The sequence below is a fragment of the Spermophilus citellus genome, assembly GCF_964194105.1.
Source record: "Spermophilus citellus genome assembly, chromosome: 4".
Taxonomy (NCBI): domain Eukaryota; kingdom Metazoa; phylum Chordata; class Mammalia; order Rodentia; family Sciuridae; genus Spermophilus; species Spermophilus citellus.
The window spans coordinates 20,487,370-20,508,573 of record NC_138185.1 but is presented as its reverse complement, the minus strand read 5'-3'; the positions used below and the strand labels follow the sequence as shown (position 1 = coordinate 20,508,573).

The window sequence follows — 21,204 nt, the reverse complement described above, 5'->3', positions numbered from 1 at the left end:
TGGGGGCCGGATGAGACGTGGTCTCTGCCCCATTAGAGGTCTCCCTGTGTGATCTCAGCGATTGTTGCTTGTCCTGTGTCTGTTTCTCCAGCGTTTTCTTGCTGTTTGTCATTGTCCCGTATCTGTTCGCCGCCGTTTGTCCTGTTTATCTATTCGTGTATAGTCAGTGTCTGCCTTGCTGTTTGTCATTTGTCCCATGTCTGTTCACCGGCCATTTGTCTTGTGTTTATCTGTCCCTGTGTTTGTGCGCGGGCCCTTTTCTTGTTCTCATAACCGCTCTTCTTTCATCAGGACTCCCTCGCTGCACCGACATCATGAGACAAGGAAGCGCTACAGAGATCTCCACCTGGACCCCTTTAACTTGTTTTCTTAACAATTTTCAGGACTTTGTTGGTTTGTTTTTGTTTGTTCCCTTTGTGTTCTGTGTTAATTTCTTCCTCAGTTTGTTTCTAATGAAAAAAATGGTTAAAACAGTTTTAACTGTGCTCACTACAGCTTGCATTTAACCTGGTAAACTAATCAGATGTCTAACAAATACATTTATGAGTAATTCCATATCAAATCTACTTTACTTATGTTTACCAAGATATCAGATGAATGTATTGAACAGTATTAGTCATGTCTTCCCTGTTGAAGAAAAGTCCTAGAAACAATGAATATTAGACATTTTATAGACATCAACATTTTTAGTTCTTTGACCAATTAGAAAGACTTGTGAGTTACGTTTAATTTTAAAGACTTCTTTACTTTCATCTGTTTACCCAATTTAAATTGAACCTTTTTATCACGTGAATCAAAGGTATTTGGATCCAATTTTAATTTATGAGCGTTTATTTTCCATTGGTCACTCTTGATATCATGTTCCTGACATATTGACACGCACCCTTATGGACAGACAACACAATACACAGAGTTCACACACATAAAAGTAAAGGACTTGTAGCTTTTCACAGGTGAATCTCCATTGCAATTTTACAGATATTTAAAAACTCCATAGTTGAATAAAAATAGGACTGATCAAGAAAAAAAAATTAACCTAGGTGCATAGGACCAAAATTATAAGCTCAAAAAAATATATAGAATTTAAGAAAAAAAACAAAAGTCCTAGAAAAAATGACACAGACAACAATTATTTTAGTCAAGTACCATGCAGTTTGCTTTTTGGTTTAGTCTAGTATGAGTTCAGGTGGAAGACACTTTTACCTTTTTGTTGTTGTTGTTGTTGGGGGTGGGGGCTCAGTCTCCTACTGAGCTCACCAGCTTTTTCCATTTGCATTTCAATGTAAGTCTTGGAAGGAACTGGGAAAACTGCTATTCTGAGCAAAAACCTCATGCCTAAGGCATCTTAACCATTTTTTAGTTGGTAATCAGACATATTTGGATGAAAATTATGATACCTTAGTTTTTACTGTTTATGATGAACAAAGTGATGTTAATCTCCTTAATGAGATAAGCCACTCACTGCTGAGCCAATCCATTGCCTTGTGGGACCATTCCTAGGGTTATTCCTTCTCTCTCAGTGACAAACAGGTTAAATTTTGCTCCAAAGCCTGTTCATAACTCAGGGGAAGTAAACCTTTTGGTAATAGGCTGTTCATGTATTTCTAAGAGGTCTAAAGTAAGAGGTGAGAACAGAAAGGCTGGTGCTTGTTGTATTCAAGGGGAAATTGACCTCTTGGTTCCCCATGGAGAAGCAGGAGAAGCCTACCTGGGGCATTTGAGGCTAAAGTTTGGCTAAGTAATAGCATAACATTTTTCCAGGTGATGTTGAACATCTGGCATAAGTTCTGAAATATCTCAATATAAAAGTACATTGAGTACATCTGAGCACAGGAAGAGTAATGGGAGATTTTAAACTGGCCTGTGAAGGCTAATTATGCAAACAAAAGGAACCTGGATGTTTTTCTTACTAATTATCCCATGTCTTTCTCTCAGTCCTACAATCTGAATTGCTAGTGTTTCTGATCAGCAAAGGAGGGGAAGCATGCAGAAGGGAATGGATGGGGTTGGGCAGGGTGGGAGGTGGGGGGTGGGGGTCCTCCTGAGAGTCCTGCTGTGCCCACACATTAGAAGCAACATCTTTTGCATCCAACTTAGTTTTTGACTGTTAAGACTCCTTATTAATTAATTAATTATTTTAACTCTGACAAACCAACTTCCAACTGCAAGATTGTATAATACTTCAGAAAAACACTCAAAAACCAGATTGTTACAGTAAAACATCATCCTCTTAGACATGTTTACATCTATAGGTGACACATTCAGCCAAGATCATTCCCAAGAAACAATCTATAAGATCAATGTATTATTGCCCATGTCTTAAAGGGCCAAAAACAGATACAAACAAAAAACAAAATGACAGAACCTGATCTCCAATGGCTGACAGACAGGAACCTTTAAAACAGACAGACCAGATAGGGGAAAAATCTCCCCAAGTTCCTAACTCCCACTTAACATGACTCCTACACGAGTGGCACCATAGATGTCCCCACGAGGGGACCAGATGCTCCCACAAAGGGGAACCAGAAGTGTGGAATCAAGGGTCTTGTGGTTGTGTTTCCTTTTTCTCAAAGTAAACAAAGATGGAGCAGTCCTGACAGTGTAGGGAAGAAAGGCGGGAGTTCCCCAAAGCAAAAGGGGCTTGGCAGCTGCTGGGAGTCCCTCAGTCCCTCCCTTTACTTACAGGAATAGCTCCTCTGGTTTGGTTCAACCCCAGGCACATCCGCCAGTCTCCTAACTTTCCAGTAGTCAGCTCTCAAAAAGTTCACTTACATCCTCAGCATGGAAGTACAGTTGCTTGGAGTGCCAGGCCTGCCCAAGAAAGCAGAGGGGGGCTGCTCTGGGGTCCCATCTGGGGTGTCAAAATCTGTAATTGAAAGCTTGGTCTCTGTCCTCAAAATCAATCAATGCCAATTTAATAATGAGGACAAGGTTTTGAGAAAAAGGAAAAAGAAGGTTTACTGCTAGCAAAAGAGAAACACAGGGGACTCCTGTCCCAAAGGCTGTGACAGGAGGGACAGGAGGGGTTTAAAAGAATTTTTCAAGGGTTACATTCCAGTAGGGGTTCCCAGGGTACCCTGAGGGCATGTTGGGATTCACTTGTTATTTTGGGAGATATTCACTTCCCAGATCCCCAGCAGGCTTCCCCCTCCTGCAGTGAGTGTACTCAAGGGCAGCCAACTAGGGGGGAAGAAAAGATAACACTGTCTCCCTAATCCTGCTAGGGAGGTGGGGGGGAGAAGAGAGGAAAAAATATATATATATATATATATGTTTTTTTTAATAAACCTTAGAGCAATGAGGGCTACATTCTGAAGGTGAAGGGACCCCCATTACAATTCTCTCTCACAGAAAGTTCTGAGGTGAGTCTTGGTGATGGGATAATCATAATCCTGCTTAATGAAGGCCGGGGTAAAGTTTGTCAAAGTTTCTTAAAACACAGTTCAAAGGAGTGTCAGGCTTATCTGTCTTATTACCCATTTTGTTGTTCAATTGTCTTACGTTTATACCAGAGAAGACACACAACGAAAAGGCAGAAAAAACATAGAACATGGAACGAGACAAAAGGGAACAAGAACCAGGTGCTCCCCCCAAAAAAAACAGGGAGCAGTACAACATCTTGCTAATGCTCCAGACATGAGTGTGTATGTGCCTTGTCAGACACCTCACTGTCCCCACCAGACCAGAGGACAGTGCGACACTTCACTACCATCCTAGACAGTGAGTGTGGATCTGCCAGACTTAAAGCCTAAGGCTTGAGACTTTTGAACTTAGCTTGCAGAGGGGATGTCTGTATGTGCCTCACCAGATACCTCACTGTCCGCAGAAGGAATTCCACACCAGATCAATACCAGAGGACAGTGCAACACTTTGCCACTGTCCTAGACAGGAGTGTGTATGTGCCTTGCCAGGCACCTCACTGTCCCCAGAAGAGATCTCTCTTTGGGAGGATGGTCTTAGGCCTGAGCCTAAGCAACTCCATTTTAAAAACTCCAGTGTGAAACCTGCAGTCTCACCAGGCGCACCCACAGAGCCCTCCAGTATGGCCTCAGACAAGTTACTTCCCCTCACCTGATAAACAGAGTGAAACCCCAGCAGGAGATGTTTCTGACCCCAGGGTAAATGATATCACTGAGAAATCTGGTAGTAGCTGATAAGGATTGAAAGGGGGGGAGATCAAAAGCCCCAAAATTTAGTATGAATAATATATTTATATATAATAGAGCAAATGAACAGGGATTCAGCCAGCTGAAACAAGGATGCACTGGAGCTGGAGAGCCTGATGAGGACCTGACATCCCATCACTTGTCATCGTTCCTGATCCTCTGTGTGATCCTCACTGCTCTCAAACTCTATGGCCTCGTCTGGTCCTTGGTGAGAGCCGCAACTTCTCCCTACGATCCTCTCCTCAACTGGTCGCCCACTCCACGCCAGGAAAAGCCTGCCTTGGTTCCGGACCTGATCACCTCGGTCTGAGTGAGTGTGCATCTGCTGGACATAAAGCCTAAGGCTTGAGACTTTTGAACTTAGCAAACAGAGGGAATGTCTGTCATTAGCCTGTCATGATTAAGTGTGTTTTGCAATGCCTAGAATTAATCTAGAATTGTTTGCTGTGAATTGATTATGTCGATTGCAGTGCCTAGCATTAAGGATTGTCGTTTTTCTTGATTAAGAACCTACAGAATGAAACTGTATTGAGTAATTTGAGTGAATAAAACATTGAAAGGGGCAGAAGCACGTGGACGTTCTTTTTTTTCTTTTTATTTATTTTTTAAGCAGGACACAATATCTTCATTTTCTTTATTTTTATGTGACATTCTTTATTTCTCCCCTCGACTGCATTACATCACAATTTTGCCCCCTCGTGACACTCTTAAACCTGATACCAGATGTTATGTTACCTATGGAGGCCACTTACCTATGGAGGCCTCCTCACTGGATGCTTGCTAATTGTTTTAGTGCAACAGTTCACTCCAGCAATCTGATGAACCAAAGGCACACCCCAGGGCCTGGGAACATCTCAAGGTGCGCAAACCCTGGGGCAGCGCTCAGGCCCTGGAGTCCCAGAGCGAATGTTCGGCTTCAGAATTTGGGTGGTCTGAATCTCACTGGGGCCTCCAAATATTGAACCATGATGCAAAAAAAGACCACCAATTCCAGTTTAAAACGAAACTAAAGCAAGCTTATATTGTGTGCACAAAAGCTGGCCGGCAGCTGCCTCACCCGGAAAAACAGGGCCAAGAACAGCAGCTGGTCTGGTGACAGGGAAGTTTTTATAACACAAAAAGTTACAAAAAGGGGGATGTCTTGGGAACTGACAGCTGTCAGGGTTCTGTCAAGTGTAAACTAGGGCAGTTAGCAGGTTTATGATCTATATTGTTTAACATCTCAAGGTAGGAACAAACTCAGATCCTAACATCAAAGTCAAGGAGGAGCAGCTGGATTCCAGGGAGGGTTGTTATCTCGTCAGGGACAGCCGGGCTGGGCAAGTTCAAAGCACAGGCAAGAATCCCAAGCAAGTTTTTTTTTTTTTTTAAACATCAAACTATGGTCAGGCCAAATAGAAATCTTCTTATTTTACAGTAAAACAGAAATGAACTTTTCATGAAGTTGTGATGAGATGGCTCCCAACCTTAAGATGGAATCAGGCTGGGTCCATCACAAGGAGTGGACATGTGTTGGGCTACAGATGAGACGTGTGTTTCAGTTCCTGCCTCCGTTCCACAGAGGACCTCAGCCCTTTCCATAACAAAACAGATGGAAATGGATCCGTCTTATTTGAAAGCAATCTATCAAAAATCCAGCAAAAAATGGTGAATGCCAATATCCCGTCACCCAGAACATTTGCTTCTCAGAATAACTCCCGCAGATTGTCTTCATTTGCATGAAGACAATCTCACGGTGATAGTTTGGAGTGAGGTTTGTCAAAGCAAGAAAGCAATTCATGCAAATGTCCATCAAAAGCAGACTGATTAAAATAAGCTGTGAACAGCCACAAAATGAAATGCTTCCAGTCATTCAAATGGGTGAGCCAGATCTGCCCGTGCCGACGTGGAGCCCTCCCCAAGCTCTACAGTAAAGTGCAAAAAGCAAGATGGAGAAGGCTTGGGTTGTCATGTCCATTGGCTTCTATGGTCACAAAGTACTTCTGGAAGAATGAGAAGGACACTACACTGGGGAAGGGACCAGGGGCAGAGGAAGGTTATTTTCACCCTTTTGTACCCCTGAATCTCTATTGTTATCAAGTACGGCATCAGCCCAGTCCCTGGGGAATGGGATTGAGCCTAGAATCAAGTACCTATGAAAATTGCAAAGCCCACACTGCTGGTTAATATCTGGAGTGGACCTAAGCAAGGGGTCAAGGGGCCCACTTGCTGTTAGAAGAAAAGCTACCAAGGGGTAGTCCAGCCACAGGTGTTTCTAGGTTGGCCTGCCCTCCCTCCCTGGGAGTGGAGGGATTTAGGTGGAGACTGGTGGGAAGGCCAATCTCAGAATGATGTGGCAAAGGGAACCCCAAGTCAGATGAGCCCAAGGTGCCCCAGCAGGTCCAATGAAGATAGCACTTGTCCAAACACCCACAGAAGGCAGGTGCTTCATCCCAGAGCTTTTGAGGAAATTGAACTCTGTATTGACAGGAGCTTCCAAATCCCTGGCCAAAGGGGAAGTGAGAAAGGTGATGAGAAGTTTTTCCTCTACTGTTGGTCCTGCTTTTCCAGCAATACAAGGTTTCCCAGGAGGCCAGCTCAGGGGGTGCCCCCAATCCAGATGAAGTCACTGCCCAGAGTCAGTGGCCAGCAGGGGCCCAGCACACTCCCAAATGTTCCCTATGGAATCCCCACACGAACCCTGAAAATTGACACTGTTAACCCCATCTGGGGGATGGGATATAGGCACAGAGAAGGACAGGACTCAAATTTCAGCATCTCCTTGACTTAAGTTGCCACGGTCACTCCTGTAGCTGATAGGATACCAAAGGGAGTTGATTTGTTTATATCTGCCTCCCCCATTCATATGTTGGAGTCCTAACTCCAGTACCTCAGTATGCAACTTTATTTTAAAACAGGGTCATTGCAGATATAATAAATTAGGTTAAAATAGGATCATCAGGGTGGATCCTGATTCAGTATGGCATCCCTAGGACAGGGAGGTTTGGGTGCAGTCAACACACCTTAGGGCAACCTTAGGGCAGAGAACGATGTGAGGCATGTACCCACCCAGGAATAGCTGAGGCTGCCTGCCAATCACCAGAAGGCAGGGAAGAGGCACGGGACAGATCCTTCCTCATACCCCTCAGGAGGAACCGACCCTGCCAACGCTTTGACTTCAGACCCTCAACCTCCAGAATAGTGAGAAAAGAGATTTCTGTTAAGCCGCCTCGTTTGCTGTCACAGCAGCCCTGGCAAACTACCACAGGTACCGAGTTCTGTCCCCTGTGGAGTTCTGGGGTCCAACCCCACAGCCCCGTGCAGAGCCTGTCCATCCTCCACTTGCTGCTGGCCCCATCTGGGCAGAACCCAGAGCTGCCCACACCAGGCTCTTGATTAAGCCACTTTCACGAGGTGGTAAAGACCCTCAGCTGTCCTTTCCCCTCACCATCCTACGGGAGTCTGGAGGGATTCTCTACCAGTTCCCCTAAAATAAGGCAAGGAAGAAGGCCCCCCAGAGAGAAGCTTCTAGAAATTTAGGGGCAGTGCAAAAAGTGGACACTGACATCTCCTTTCCTACCTGGCTATCGGCTGAACTGCCCGTGCCCAGAGGAGGAGGGGGGAAGAACACAGGCCAGGGATGGGACCGTGGCAGGTGGCAGGGGCGGTAGGAGAAGCAGCAGGGGCCTCCCTGAGACTCCCACAGGGAAGGAAAACCGGCCAGTTCTGACCCCATCTGAGGATGTGACTTGGAGGGACAAAGACAGAGGATGGCTGTCCCAGGAGTTGTCCCTGCCTGGGGCCACTGATTGGAATGAGACCCTCATCAGGGCTGGCGGGGCCTCTTTAGCCACCCTGAACTGGCAGACATCAAGCTTGGCCAGCGCAAGGACCCTAAGCAAGGTGACAGCAGTATCACGATCACTGAGGTCAGCTAAGAGGACACCCGCCCCCAACCCACCTCAGGGAGCTTCCCTTCCTCTTCCTCAAGGGAACAGAAAAGGGGAGAGGGAGAAGGAGGGGGTGAGAGCGAGAGAGCAAGAGGGACAGACAGACAGAGACAGAAAGAGAGGGGAAGAGAACACACACACACACACACACACACACACACACACACACACACACGTGTCCCTGAAGCCACAAGAGTCACAGAAAGCCTGCCCGGAACCAGGGGGAGGACATTAAGGAGGCCCTGAGGTCACCATTTTCACATGAATAGGACCAAGTCTCAAAGAAGCCAAGAGGACCAAAAAGTGATGCAACAAGGACGGAGACGTCTTGAAGGGAGCTCACTACCCAGGGGACAGCCTCCGACAGAACATGAGCTTCAGCAGTCACTGAAAATCCAAAATCATCTCGCGTTCATTCTCTGACAAGAACCTTCAGGATGAGCTTCCTGCACCCGGCTTCACACCTTCTCTCCTGCCCCTCTCCTCCACCCCACCCCTGGCCCACACCCTCCCACACCTCCTCGTGCCCTCTAAAATGCCCGCAGCACTGGCTGGTGCTGTCCTCTCCACCCAGGACGCCATTCCTCTCTCTGTTCATCCAACTCCTACTTCAACACCAAGCTCCAGCACCCACTCTCTGGAGTGCTCCCGCGAGCCCTCCCGCACTTCCTGTGTCTCCTAACACTTACTCAGCACGATTGTGCCTTGCTATGATGGAAAGGAGATAGAAAATGGGAGGACCCAAAAGAGAGATGAAGCCAGGCACAGTGCACACCTGTAATCCCAGTGGCTTGGGAGGCTGAGGCAGGAGGATCACAAGTTCAAAGTCAGCCTCAGCAACTTAGTGAGGCCCTAAGCAACTCAGCAAGACACTGTCTCTAAATAAAATACAAAAAAAAAAAAAAAAAGTGGAGGGGGAGCTGGGGATGTGGCTCAGTGGTTGAGTGCCCCTGAGTTCAACCCCTGGTACCCCCTAAAAAAAGAAAGAAATTACTGAAATACAAAACAACATGAACTAAGCTTAAAAACATGAAGGCAACCAGTCAGAAAGGAAGATATGCCGCATTTATGTGAAGCCCGAGAGCAGGTAAAATTACTATGGGGCCCTAGAGGGCAGAGCAGCGGTTTCTGATATAGGATGCAAGGAGGGAGATTGACTGGGGAGAGGCACAAGGGATTTCCTGGGGTGATGGAAAGTGTTCTACACCTGGATTATGGTGTGGTCACCCAGATGCATGCCTGTGTCAAGATCCATGGTGCGGTACACTTAACATGTATGCATTTTATTGCATATAAATTATGCCTCAAAAACTGATTAGAAACAACACAGGCAAGAGAAAACCCACTTGGAGTTCCTGGATACACCTGTTGTATTTGTGACCTGATTTGATTGGCTCTTGCATGATGTCAGTAGAGAACAGTGGATTGCGGCACAGCCAGAGGGCAGAGCACGGGCAGGCTGGTTGGAGAGATCAGTGGCACGCAGCCATGCTGTGATGGCCCTCACTGCCAGCTGGGTGTTTAGACTTCAATTTCCCGATAACGGGAATGAATGGCTGGTGTTCAGCTAGAGAGGGGTGTGACAGGAGGGGAGGAGGAGGGGCACTCCCAAGCACTGAGCCAGAAAGTTTGGAAGAGGAAGAATTGGGAGGCATGGCAAACAGAAAACTCAAACAATTTCACAAGCAACCTTTTCATCATCTCAAGTTGCTGGGAACTAGACCTCCACCCCACTCCCCAGTTGGCTCAGATCTCATCCGGCTTCTGGCTTTATAAGTACCTCAGCCTCTGCCTTCACCTTTGGTAAGGGAGGCTCCTATGAAGAGCCTCTGACTAACCTCTGCAGAGGAAGGAACTGAGGAGGGCAAGGATGATGGCCAGACCGTACCATGTAGTAGTGGTCCTATTGCTGCTGGAAAGTTCCGCCAGGTTTGGAGAAGGAGCTTCTAATCCTGGAGTTGTGGCCAGGATCACCAGAAAAGGCCTGGAATATGGTAAGGGAACTGAGTTGCTTTTTCTGAGGCCCATTGCTGCCCACCAGAATGGTGTGGTCACAAGGACAATGAGTCACAGGCTGGGGTTCTTCCACCACCTGGTTTGGACATCTTGGAATATGTTGTGGGTTAGGTCAATATATTCAAATTCCTCATCTTGAATATCAGAGGGTAAAGACTAGGTCAGCAATTTTCCCACATTAAAATTTCTGGGAGCCAGGTGTGATGCACACCTGTCGTCCCACCACTTGGGAGGCTGAAGCAGGTGGATCTCAAGTTAAAGGCCTGTCTGGGCAATTTAGTGAGACCTCATTCCCCCAAAAAAACTTAAAAGGGGGCTGGGGTTATAGCTCAGTGATACAGCACTTGCCTAGCATGGGTGAGGCACTGGGTATGATCCTCAGCACCACATAAAAAATAAATAAATAAAAAATAAAAGTCAAGTTCTTAAAAAAGCAGGGGGCGGTGGCTGGGGATGGGGCTCACTGAGAGAGTACTTGTCTAGTATTTCGTGAGCTCAACGACTGAAAAAGAAATTACTGGAACATTTGCTAAAATACAGATTCTGGCCAAGTATGGTGGCCCACACCTATAATTCCAGCAGCTTGGGAGGCTGTGGCAGAAGGATCATGAATTCTAAGCCAGCCTCGGCAACTTAGCGAGATACCATCTTTAAATAAAATATAAAAAGGGCTGGGGAGGGGCTGGGGATGTGGCTCAAGTGGTAGCGCGCTCGCCTGGCATGCGTGCGGCCCGGGTTCGATCCTCAGCACCACATACCAACAAAAGATGTTGTGTCCGCCGAGAACTAAAAAATAAATATTAAAAAAAAATTCTCTCTCTCTCTCTCTCTCTCTCTCTCTCTCTCTCTCTCTCTCTCTCTCTCTCTCTCCTCTCTAAAAAAAAAAAAAAAAGGGCTGGGGAATTGGTCCAGTGGTTAAGCGCCCCTGGGTTCAATCCATGGTACAAAAAAAAAAAAAAAAAAAAAAACCAGATTCTGGGGATCCACTCAATATTGACTGGGGCCAGACCTAAAAATCTGCTAACGAACTGTCCAGGCAATAATGAAGGGGCAGGAGATTTGACCAAACTGTAGCAGATGATTCCTCAAGAGCCCCCTGTAATTCATTATTGCTCAAGATCTGTTGAAGGAATAAAGAACAATGATTGCCATTTACCTGGTGCTCTGAGTCCCAACCCAATTTAATAAGCCTTTAGGTCACTATCATTGTTACCATTTTCCTGACGAGGAGGCTGAGGCTCAAGGGACTCACGTGGGATTGCATCAGTAGTAAGTGGCACATTGTCAGAACCCGCTGACAATCTGTAATCCTGGTACAGCAGAGATGCTTAAGAAAGACACACGCACACACACGCATTCAGTAGAAAATGAGCACCGTCTTTACTTTTTTCTCTCCTTCTTTTATACAGCATTGTTAATTAAAACAAAGGAAAAGAAAAAACATCCTTTCGGCACCTTAATCCTTACAAGCATGGATAAACATTCTCAGGCAAACTTTGTTTATGGTCACAGTGCTCCATATTTCTTATCAATTAACTTGTGGTTAGTTATTCCCAGGCAAATATATATAAATTTTATATATATAAAAAGAATGTTCTGCCAAGTGTAAAATTTATATATATATAAAATTTATATATATATATAAATTTTACACTTGGCAGAACATTCTTTTATCTTCTTAAGACAGCAACAAGGACACAGTTCAAAGAGTTCATACTTTCTCACAGAACTCCTTGTTTTGCTAAGCACAGCAAAACAACACTTTGTGTGCGTGAGCACACAGCACATCTTGTGTTCTAACCTAGCGTGTGTGATTCTACAGCCTGGCCACCAAATCTGCCTCCCACTGAATGAAGTCACTCGGCTCACAGATCCTTCTTTTCCCTCTCCCCACCCAGCAAACCAGTATGCAGTGGCCACCCTGAGAAAGGAGCTGCCGGCCTTCAGGTTGCCTGACTTCTCAGGAAGCTTCAAGATTGGTTGGTTTGGACGGGTGAGCTACAATTTTCACAGGTGAGGGCTCCTTTCCCCAAATCAGGGGCCGCAGAGGAAGAAGGATGGAAACCTAGGATCCTGGGGAAGGGAGTCGGCAAAGACAGAGGGATGATGGCCAGCTCTTGTGGGGCTTCCAGAAGGGGATGTGTGCTCCTTGAATCATCAGAACGAAAGAGAGACCCTTAGAAATCATTCCCAAGCCCTCGGTCAGTCCTCCAGAAAGACTCAGTCCCTGAAGAGGTGTCTGATAGGAGCTGACCCCACTGTGGACGTGGAACCACCGCCAAAGGCAATTCCTGGCAGAGAGAGAAGAAGAAACACCCTGGCTTCTCCCTCTTCCCTCCACTACACTCCCCTCAAGTACTTCCCATTGGCCGATTCTAACTAGAAGCCAGTTGCAAAGGAGCCTGGGAAATGTAGTTTGCACAGGTCAGTCCCAGTCCACGTGGTTCAGAGCATGGGAAGGCCAGGGAATGGATCTAAGAGCCAATAATCAAATGGAGAGCATGGTGCGTGCCCACCTAAAGAGGAGAGCGCTTCTCGCCTGTAGTTGGTCAGTGCCATGGGGAGCGTGGCATTTTCCTTTGGATTTTTTCAAGACAAGCCAGAAATCTAGTTGTTTGCCAACATTTTTACAGCTGATTCATAATTTATAAAAAAAAAAAAAGTACATAGGAAAAAAAATATATATATATATCCCACAGGTTGCCAGGGAATGATCTCTGATCCGAACCATGAGTCCTTGTTTTTGTTCTGTGGTGCTGGGGATGGAACCCAGGGCCTCGAGCCCTTGTTTCTATTTGAAGTAACGAGGGGCAAAGAGCAGAGGGGACAGCTGCTTCCTAGAGACCTCAGGGTGGAGACAGGCCAGCTCACAGGGTGCTCGCCAGAGTCAGGTCAGCAGGGTGGACAGGAGCAGCCGTGAGGATGTGTGTCAAAGGAGAGAGGAAGGCCTTGGCCTTGGAGGGTTGGAGAAGCTTCCAGGAGGAGGCCTGAGCGGATCTTGAAAGAGGCACATGAGAAGGTTGGATGGTCCTTTGTGGGTTAGGTCAATATATTCAAAAGAGAGTGAGAGGAACAGGAGGGGACTCAGGGATGAACAGGCCCCTGTTTTTTGTTTTTTATTTTTATTATTATTTTTTAATGTTTTTAGTTGTAGATGGACACAATACCTTTATTTTATTTATTTATTTTTAAGTGAGGCTGAGGATCGAACCCAGGGCCTCATAAATGCAAGACAAGCATACCAGCACTGAGCTACAACTTCAGCCCCATGCCCCTGTTTTTTTTTTTTTTTTTTAATGGGTTTGACATCTGCTTTCCTCCCCAGCCTGAAGATCCATCGCTTCGAGGTCCGAAACTCAGATCTGAGTCTACTTCCAGGGCTGGGAATCAGAGCTTCCCTGTCCAACAATGATCTGTCTGTGGGTGGGAACTGGAAGGTGAAAAAAGGATTCATGTGAGTAGCACTCGGGTAGGAATGTGGCTCAGCTCTGGGCAAGGGTACACCCTCCCTCCCTCCCTGGTTATTCAAAGTCGGGTCTATAAAGGACCCAGATCCAACAATCCTTAAGCTTTAGTTTCCTTATCTGGGAAATGAGGTTAATAATAACATGTCTCAGAGATGCCGTTGTTTAAATAAAACAGCGGAGGTAAGGCATTTAGCAGTGTGCCTAGCACATAGCAAATCCTCAGTGACACTGTTTTTAAAGAGAAGGGGAGGCCCAGGCAGGAGGCACAGCCGGTTAGTGGGAACCTGGGAGACAAATCTGGGGCTGTGTCTTGGTTGCTCTTCTTGATGGTGACTCAGCTTATACAGCAGTTTACTTCTCATTTCCCCCAACCAGCAACCTGAAAGGCTCGTTTGATCTGAAGGTGGATGGCATTTCCATCTCAGTCTCTCTGAACTTGGGCAAGGACGAGACTGGGCGACCCACGGCCTCCGTACACCACTGTAGCAACTCCATTGGCCGTGTGAGCGTCCGCATTTCTGGAAGCTTAAAGTAAGTGACCTCAACACACTGGCTAGAGACAGTGCTGCTTCAGTAATATGCTCAACGTTCATTCAGCACCTCTAACAGGCAGAAGAGCAAGATTTCCAGGGTTCAGGAGTAGGAGTCCGTGGGCCAAATTCAGCCTGCCACCTGTTTCTGTAAATAAGATGTTATGGAAACAGAGCCACGACCACCCATTTACATTTTAGTAGTGGCTGCCTTAGCTCTACAATAGTAGAGCTGGGTAGGAGCAACAGAGCCCACAGGACAGGCAAATGCCCCAATCATTTACTATCTGTCTCTTTAAGAAAACACATGCTGATTCCCAGGCAAGATGGTCTTCAGTGGGAACCCAGCACGCCAATGAGATTTGCCCATGGGGGATACTCAGGGGACACTGAATGAAGGGTGGCAGTCTCCAGCACGACTGCTTTCCCAGTATTTGAGTTGTCACAGCATCACTCAGGTCCTGGCAGGCAACTCCACAGGCTGATAAGACTCTCTTGAGGGGACTGTCAATCAAAGAGTCGACTGAATGGTGGAAACCTACAAGGAGTGCTGCACCTGAGAGTGTGACAGCAGGGGGCCAGTATCACCCCAAGGGTTGAAGGTCAGAGGGGGAGAAGGGTGTTGCAGATCTAGAAGGATACCCGTGGAGGAACACGGCCATCACCAGGACACGGTGGGGCAGCAGAGCAACAGAAGCCCAGCAAGAGGGCTTGGGAGGTAAATCAGAAGGACAGAGCTGGACCTGGCAGGTAGCAGGGGCACACAGGGTAAAGAGCCAAGCCCCTCTCTGCTAGAAGCTAACATTCTGGGCGGCCTCGTTGACAAGATCAAAATGCCCACCGAAGCGTGGAGACCTGCCATCCTGGGCTTGCAGGCGATTTGTGTTTTGGGAAGCAGAGACGGTTAGTTGTTCATTTACTCACTGATTAATGTTTTCTGCACAAATGCTTGGAGGCTTCAGCTGGAATCTGCCAAAGGAGAAAGGAAACTTTTGGTTGAGGCTCTAGCCCTCGGAGCACTGTTTTAACCAGGCGGTGGGTTGCTGTGACCAAACACCTGACAAGAACACTTAGGGGAGGAAGTATATTGGGGGCTGTCAGTTTTAGTGGTCTTCAGGCCATGGTTGGCCACCTTCCTTGCTCTGGGCCTGAGGTGAGGCAGGACATCATGGGGAAGGGACAGCAAAGGAAAGCTGCTCAGCTCACGGCAACCGGAAAACAGGAAATGCAAGGCCAGAGACCAATTATAAACCCCAAGGCACGGCCCCAGTGACTTATGTCCTCCAGCCATGCTCTGCCTGCCTAGAGTTATCTCCCAGTACTGTAAATAGTCCTTTCGAATTATTAATCCATCAGATGAATCAATCCACTGATCAGGTTATAACTCTCACAATCTGATCGTTTCCCTCCTGCATCGACACAGAGCTTTTTGGGTGGACATCTCATATCCGAACCCTCACAGGTGGACATAGTCCCCATTTCTCAGGAGCAAATTCATGAGATTCTATGCAGTTCACACACACACATAGTGTGGCCTGAAAAATCTTTCAGCTGTTTGCTCGTCGGCGGCTGCTACATGATTGGGGTTCTAGGGATACAGATCCAGAAAACATGGTCTTGACCAAAACGGGAAAGTTTGTAGCTTTACCAACTCATTCATTTAACAAATACTTATTGATTCCCTTATTATTTACCAGATCCTGATCTAACCGCAAGATCAGGATATATATAAGAGGAAGCAATAGACAGAGTCTCTACCCCAGTGTGGTATTAAATATTTTAGTATGTGATGAACTACACTTGACATAATTATGATGACATGCTCATAAGGAGAGACCAGGTGCTCTGAATGCAGAAGGACTGGCCTAGCTTATGCATAGAGACAGTTTCCTGGAAGACAGGATATCAGAAATGAGCCTGGAATTTAAGCAAAATGGGAAAGGGGAGGAGAGAGCTTTACTGGCATAAAGAGAAGCACGTGCAAAGATCCTGAGGCATGAAAATGCTGTGCTTTTCAGGAAGTAAAAAGAATTCAGTGTACCTCAAAAGGATGGGGTGGGGGTTACCAGAAGTATTTAAAGGATTAGGCAGGAACAGGATTATGGATTTTCTCTTACGGGGCAGTGGCAAGCCATTGAAGGATTTTAAGAAGGCAGAGGGGTGATAAAATCAGATTTTTGCTGTAAAAGACAGCATCTTTAGGAGAGATCAGAGTGAGGCAGCACAAAGGGAAGGAGACAGGTTGCAGGCAGAGGCAGTTGTCAAGGTGAGAGATGATGGGCCGCAGACAGCTGCTGACGCTGGAAGCGGGAGAAGAGGTTGAACTTGGGCAGGAAGGCAGGGAAGGAGTACAGGGTGACTTCACGGAGTCTGTGACCCACGGAAAAACCTCTTACTGCTTCAATATGTTGGCGCAGGTTGTAGGCCTACCCATGGGTGTAGAAGGTTTTACTGGAAGCAATACCCCAACCATGGCCATCAGGGACCCCAACCAGGGTGTCTACAGCAACAGCTGGACAGCTCAGGCCCATCCAGGGACCAAGGTTCAGGCAGGCTGTGGGTCCCAGGTTTGCTCCGGGGATAGAGCTCTGGAAAGTTCAGGATGCTTTCTGTAGAACCCAGGAAGCACATGGTTTTACTATCATAATACACACCTGTGTGATGCTCCTGCACCTGCTCGGCACCTCACCAGCCATCAGCCAGCAGGAACCGAATGGCAAAGGAAACTTCACGAGAGAGAAAAGGTTGCCAGAGTAAGTCAAGTAACTTAGTCCCTGTGTTTCCAAAAACCTTTCACCCTCAGCTGCAGTCTTTGGAAGAACACAGTGGGAACCCTGTCCTGGTCCTCACTTCTGCCAGGGGGTCGTCTGTGGTCGGAGGGAGCCTCTGCAGGTGACTTTATCTGCAGTGGCTTCGACTCATCGGATCTCCATGAAATTAACAAGTGACTAAACTAAACTGTTGAACTGCTGGGGGAAAAAATTGTTTGGCAGGCTTGGGGAAGGTATAAAGAATAGGCTTAACCCCCACCTTACACCTTGAATGTTTTCAAATGTTTTTAATAGGTGATTTATCAAAATTCAAGATGTGCAAAAGGGTACAGGGTGGGGAAATCTCTCTCCACTTTAGTTCCCTGCCGATCAATTCTCCTTGCTAGCAGCAACCAAGGCTGAGCATCCCAGGTGTGAGTCCTGAAATTCTCTGACTGCCTGGGTGGGTATTTAGTCTTTTAGTTTTTACACAGAGAGGAGCATGCTGTATACAATCTCACATCCCTAGCTTTTCTTCACTTCTCGCGTATTTGTAAATCCTTCCTCATCAGAAAGCAAGTTTCCTTTTCAAATTAATCCATTACAAGAAGATTCTACAATGACTTAGCAGTCATCTGTTGATAAACTGGGGCTGGAGATGTCACTTAGCGGTAGAGCACTTGCCCAGCATGCACGAGGCCCTGAGTTTTGTCCCCGGCACCAAAATCAAAATAAAAGAGACAGGAATGAACTTGAGTGGTTCCCATGGAAGCCAGGGGATAGAGTCGTAGCTCTGACTGGATCCAGGTGTTTGACCAGCATCACTGGGAATCTCTGGCTCCTGGTTCTGCTTTTTTCTCTATTGGTTTCATTCTGAGGCAGGGTCCCCCACCTTAGAGTGGAAATGATGGTCACCAGGAACTCAGGCTTCCTTGGCCCTCAGTGAAAGCATCCTTTACCATAAAAGCCCTGGGAAAAGCTCTCATTGGTCCACATTGGGTCACATGCTCATCTCTAGACTAATCAGCATGAGCTCTGATTGGCTGAACAGGGTTTGCTACTCATTCTTAGACCTGGGGGCTAGGAAAGAAGTGGGCCTTAAGATGTACATAGTTATACTAAAGGTTGTCCACGGTTTTCCCCCTTTGGATTAAATGCATCTGCCTGGGTCCCATTGTTGAGATAAAATGGGGAAAGTTCAGATCCCTGGGTAGCCTTCCTTTTGGGAGCCTCAGTTCACCTTAAAATGTATCCTGACCTTCTTTCTCTTCTCTTCAGATGGATCCTGAATCTCTTCCATAAAAGAATTGAAAGCAGTATCAAAAGAATCTTGGAAAACCAGGTAAAAAGATACACATATTGGTCATTAGCACATGAATCACCAAGCATCTGCTTATTTGATATTTGGAAAGAGCCTTTTCTCTTAAGTATGTGGTCATTTGAATTTGCTTAGAAACACCTTCCTCATTCGTGGTGCAAAGGCAAATGTCAAGGCCTTCTCAGGTTTGTGTGAGCACGCACACTAAACCGGCATTTGGAACTGACCAAGGTTATTTGATTATCTAACTGTCGGTAATACTAGTGAGAAAGACTGGCAATAAATGATTTTGAATCCCTCCCTCACACCATACAGAAATTCAATTCCAGGTGTTCTGTGGATTTAAATGCCACAATATATCTTAAAACTTTTTTAGGAGAAAATCTAAGGTATCTATCTCACCTTAAGAACTTGATTTCCCAAGTAAGTCCCCATATTGAGAATAGCAGTGGGAATGGCCTTGGTCTTGGTGGCAGAGAGATACCTCTTCATTTTACACTCCATGCACTGTGGGACAAGTCAGTGAGCCCACCGGAGACAATGACCCCTACCTTGAAGAAAGTTGGTGAGGATTTCATGAGATTAACTCACAGAATATCTGGTATACAAGGGGGGCTCAGCGCACTCACATCTCAGAGCCCTGTCTCAACTGGACTCACCTCCTGGTCTCTTCCCTGTTGAGTACTTGAGCTCTGTTGTCAGATGCTCAGAGTTTAAATCCCAGCTCAGTCATTGTCAGGCTGTGAGGTCTTGAATAACTGACTTAACCTCTTTGAGTCTTAGGATTCTTATCTGTAAAATAGGAATAATCACAAGATACAACATGTACCCTGCTGGGCTGTTCTGAGGACCAGGCAATGTGATATACTTAACTAGTGAGCACCCAGGGACCGAGTAAGAGCTGAGTGAATGGGGGTAAGGCTATTTTTACAGACAGTTGAGCTCCCCAACAGTCTTGTGTGGGTTGCAGTCACTGACCTACAATTGAAAAATCTGGATGCCACTTGTCCAGAGGGAATGAGGCTAGTGCTAGGGAGGCTGAGCCCAGGGAATGGACAGGTTCAGATGTCATCCCTGACTTAAGTTCCCACAGAGCTGTGAGTTCCAGGTTCCAGGAGGCTCTGCAGAAAGAGGATCTCTGGCCAGGGGACCTGGGGGACAATGGAGAAGATCTAAGGAGGTCATACTTCAAGCCATGGAAGGGCTGGCTCCCTGAGTAACACTGCCTGGCTCAAAGGTCTAGGAGAGGCTGGTTGGGTCTACCTGGAAACCTCTGGCTGGCTTAGATTAGAATTTTGCACTAAAACAATGCTTCTCAAAATGCAGAAATCAACAGAGTTGATTTTATGAATTATGAAGCCTCGGTATTAAATTATGCAGAATGACAGAATAAGTAACTCCAGTTGCAGTATTCTTTCTATTTCTTCTTATGTCAAAGACAGGACGTTTCAGTGGGGTTTAATGCATCCTGAACAATTTTTTTTCCCCTAAATACAAAGAGGACATTATCTAATTAGGCAGCAGCATCTGGCCAGACTTCCAGAGCATATTTTTCTAAATCCTTCATATTCATTTTCTCAATTATTCCCTCTTTATGCCAAAGGAGACCAGTTTTCTACTGACAAGAGATAGTTTCTATATTTTTATTTAATGTATGTGATTTTATTTTTATTTATTTATTTTTTTTAGTTGTAGATGAATACAGTATCTTTATTTATTTATTTTTTTTCAAAACATTACAAAGATCATGACATATCATCTTTCATACATTTGATTCAAGTGAGTTATTTATTTATTTATTTTTTTATTGGTTGTTCACAACATTACAAAGCTCTTGACATATCATATTTCATACATTAGATTGAAGTGGGTTATGAACCCCCAATTTTACCCCAAATGCAGATTGCAGAATCACGTCAGTTACACATCCACAATTTTACATAATGCCCTATTAGTAATTGTTGTATTCTGCTACCTTTCCTATCCCCTACTATCCCCCCTCCCCTCCCCTCCCATCTTCTCTCTCTACCCCATCTACTGTAATTCATTTCTCTCCTTGTTTATTTTCCCATTCCCCTCACAACCTCTTATATGTAATTTTGTGTAGCAATGAGGGTCTCCCTTCATTTCCATGCAATTTCCCTTTTCTCTCCCTTTCCCTCCCATCTCATGTCTCTGTTTAATGTTACTCTTTTCTTCCTACTCTTTCTCCCTGCTCTGTTCATAGTTGCTCTCATTATATCAAAGAAGACATTTGGTATTTGTTTTTTAGGGATTGGCTAGCTTCACTAAGCATAATCTGCTCTAGTGCCATCCATTTCCCTGCAAATTCTATGATTTTGTCATTTTTTATTGCTGCATAGTACTCCATTGTGTATAGATGCCACATTTTTTTTATCCATTCATCTATTGAAGGGCATCTGCGTTGGTTCCACAGTCTAGCTATTGTGAATTGTGCTGCTATGAACATCGATGTGGCAGTATCCCTATAGCATGCTCTTTTAAGGTCTTCAGGGAATAGTCCGAGAAGGGCAATAGCAGGGTCAAATGGTGGTTCCATTCCCATCTTTCCCAGGAATCTCCAAACTGCTTTCCAAATTGGCCGCACCAATTTGCAGTCCCACCAGCAATGTACAAGTGTACCCTTTTCTCCACATCCTCGCCAGCACTTGTTGTTGTTTGACTTCATAGTGGCTGCCAATCTTACTGGAGTGAGATGGTATCTTAGGGTGGTTTTGATTTGCATTTCTCTGACTGCTAGAGATGATGAGCATTTTTTCATGTACTTGTTGATTGATTGTATGTCCTCCTCTGAGAAGTGTCTGTTCAGGTCCTTGGCTCATTTGTTGATTGGGTTATTTGTTATCTTATTGTCTAATTTTTTTAGTTCTTTGTATACTCTGGATATTAGGGCTCTATCTGAAGTGTGAGGAGTAAAAATTTGTTCCCAGGATGTAGGCTCCCTATTTACCTCTCTTATTGTTTCTCTTGCTGAGAAAAAACTTTTAAGTTTAATTAAGTCCCATTT

At 45.7% G+C, this 21,204-nt stretch overlaps 1 protein-coding gene across 1 annotated transcript in view; it reads left to right on the top strand.

Moving 5' to 3' along the window:
• Positions 1-9,965: 9,965 nt before the first annotated feature.
• Positions 9,966-21,204, top strand: part of LOC308647419 (lipopolysaccharide-binding protein-like) — a gene marked incomplete at both ends in the record, with an annotated part of 32,931 nt that continues 21,692 nt past the window's right edge. The window contains 4 exons of the mRNA XM_081291453.1: positions 9,966-10,089; positions 12,010-12,124; positions 13,954-14,109; positions 18,137-18,200. Coding sequence (XP_081147579.1) covers positions 9,966-10,089; positions 12,010-12,124; positions 13,954-14,109; positions 18,137-18,200 — 459 coding nt within the window. The remainder of the gene's footprint in view (positions 10,090-12,009; positions 12,125-13,953; positions 14,110-18,136; positions 18,201-21,204) is intronic.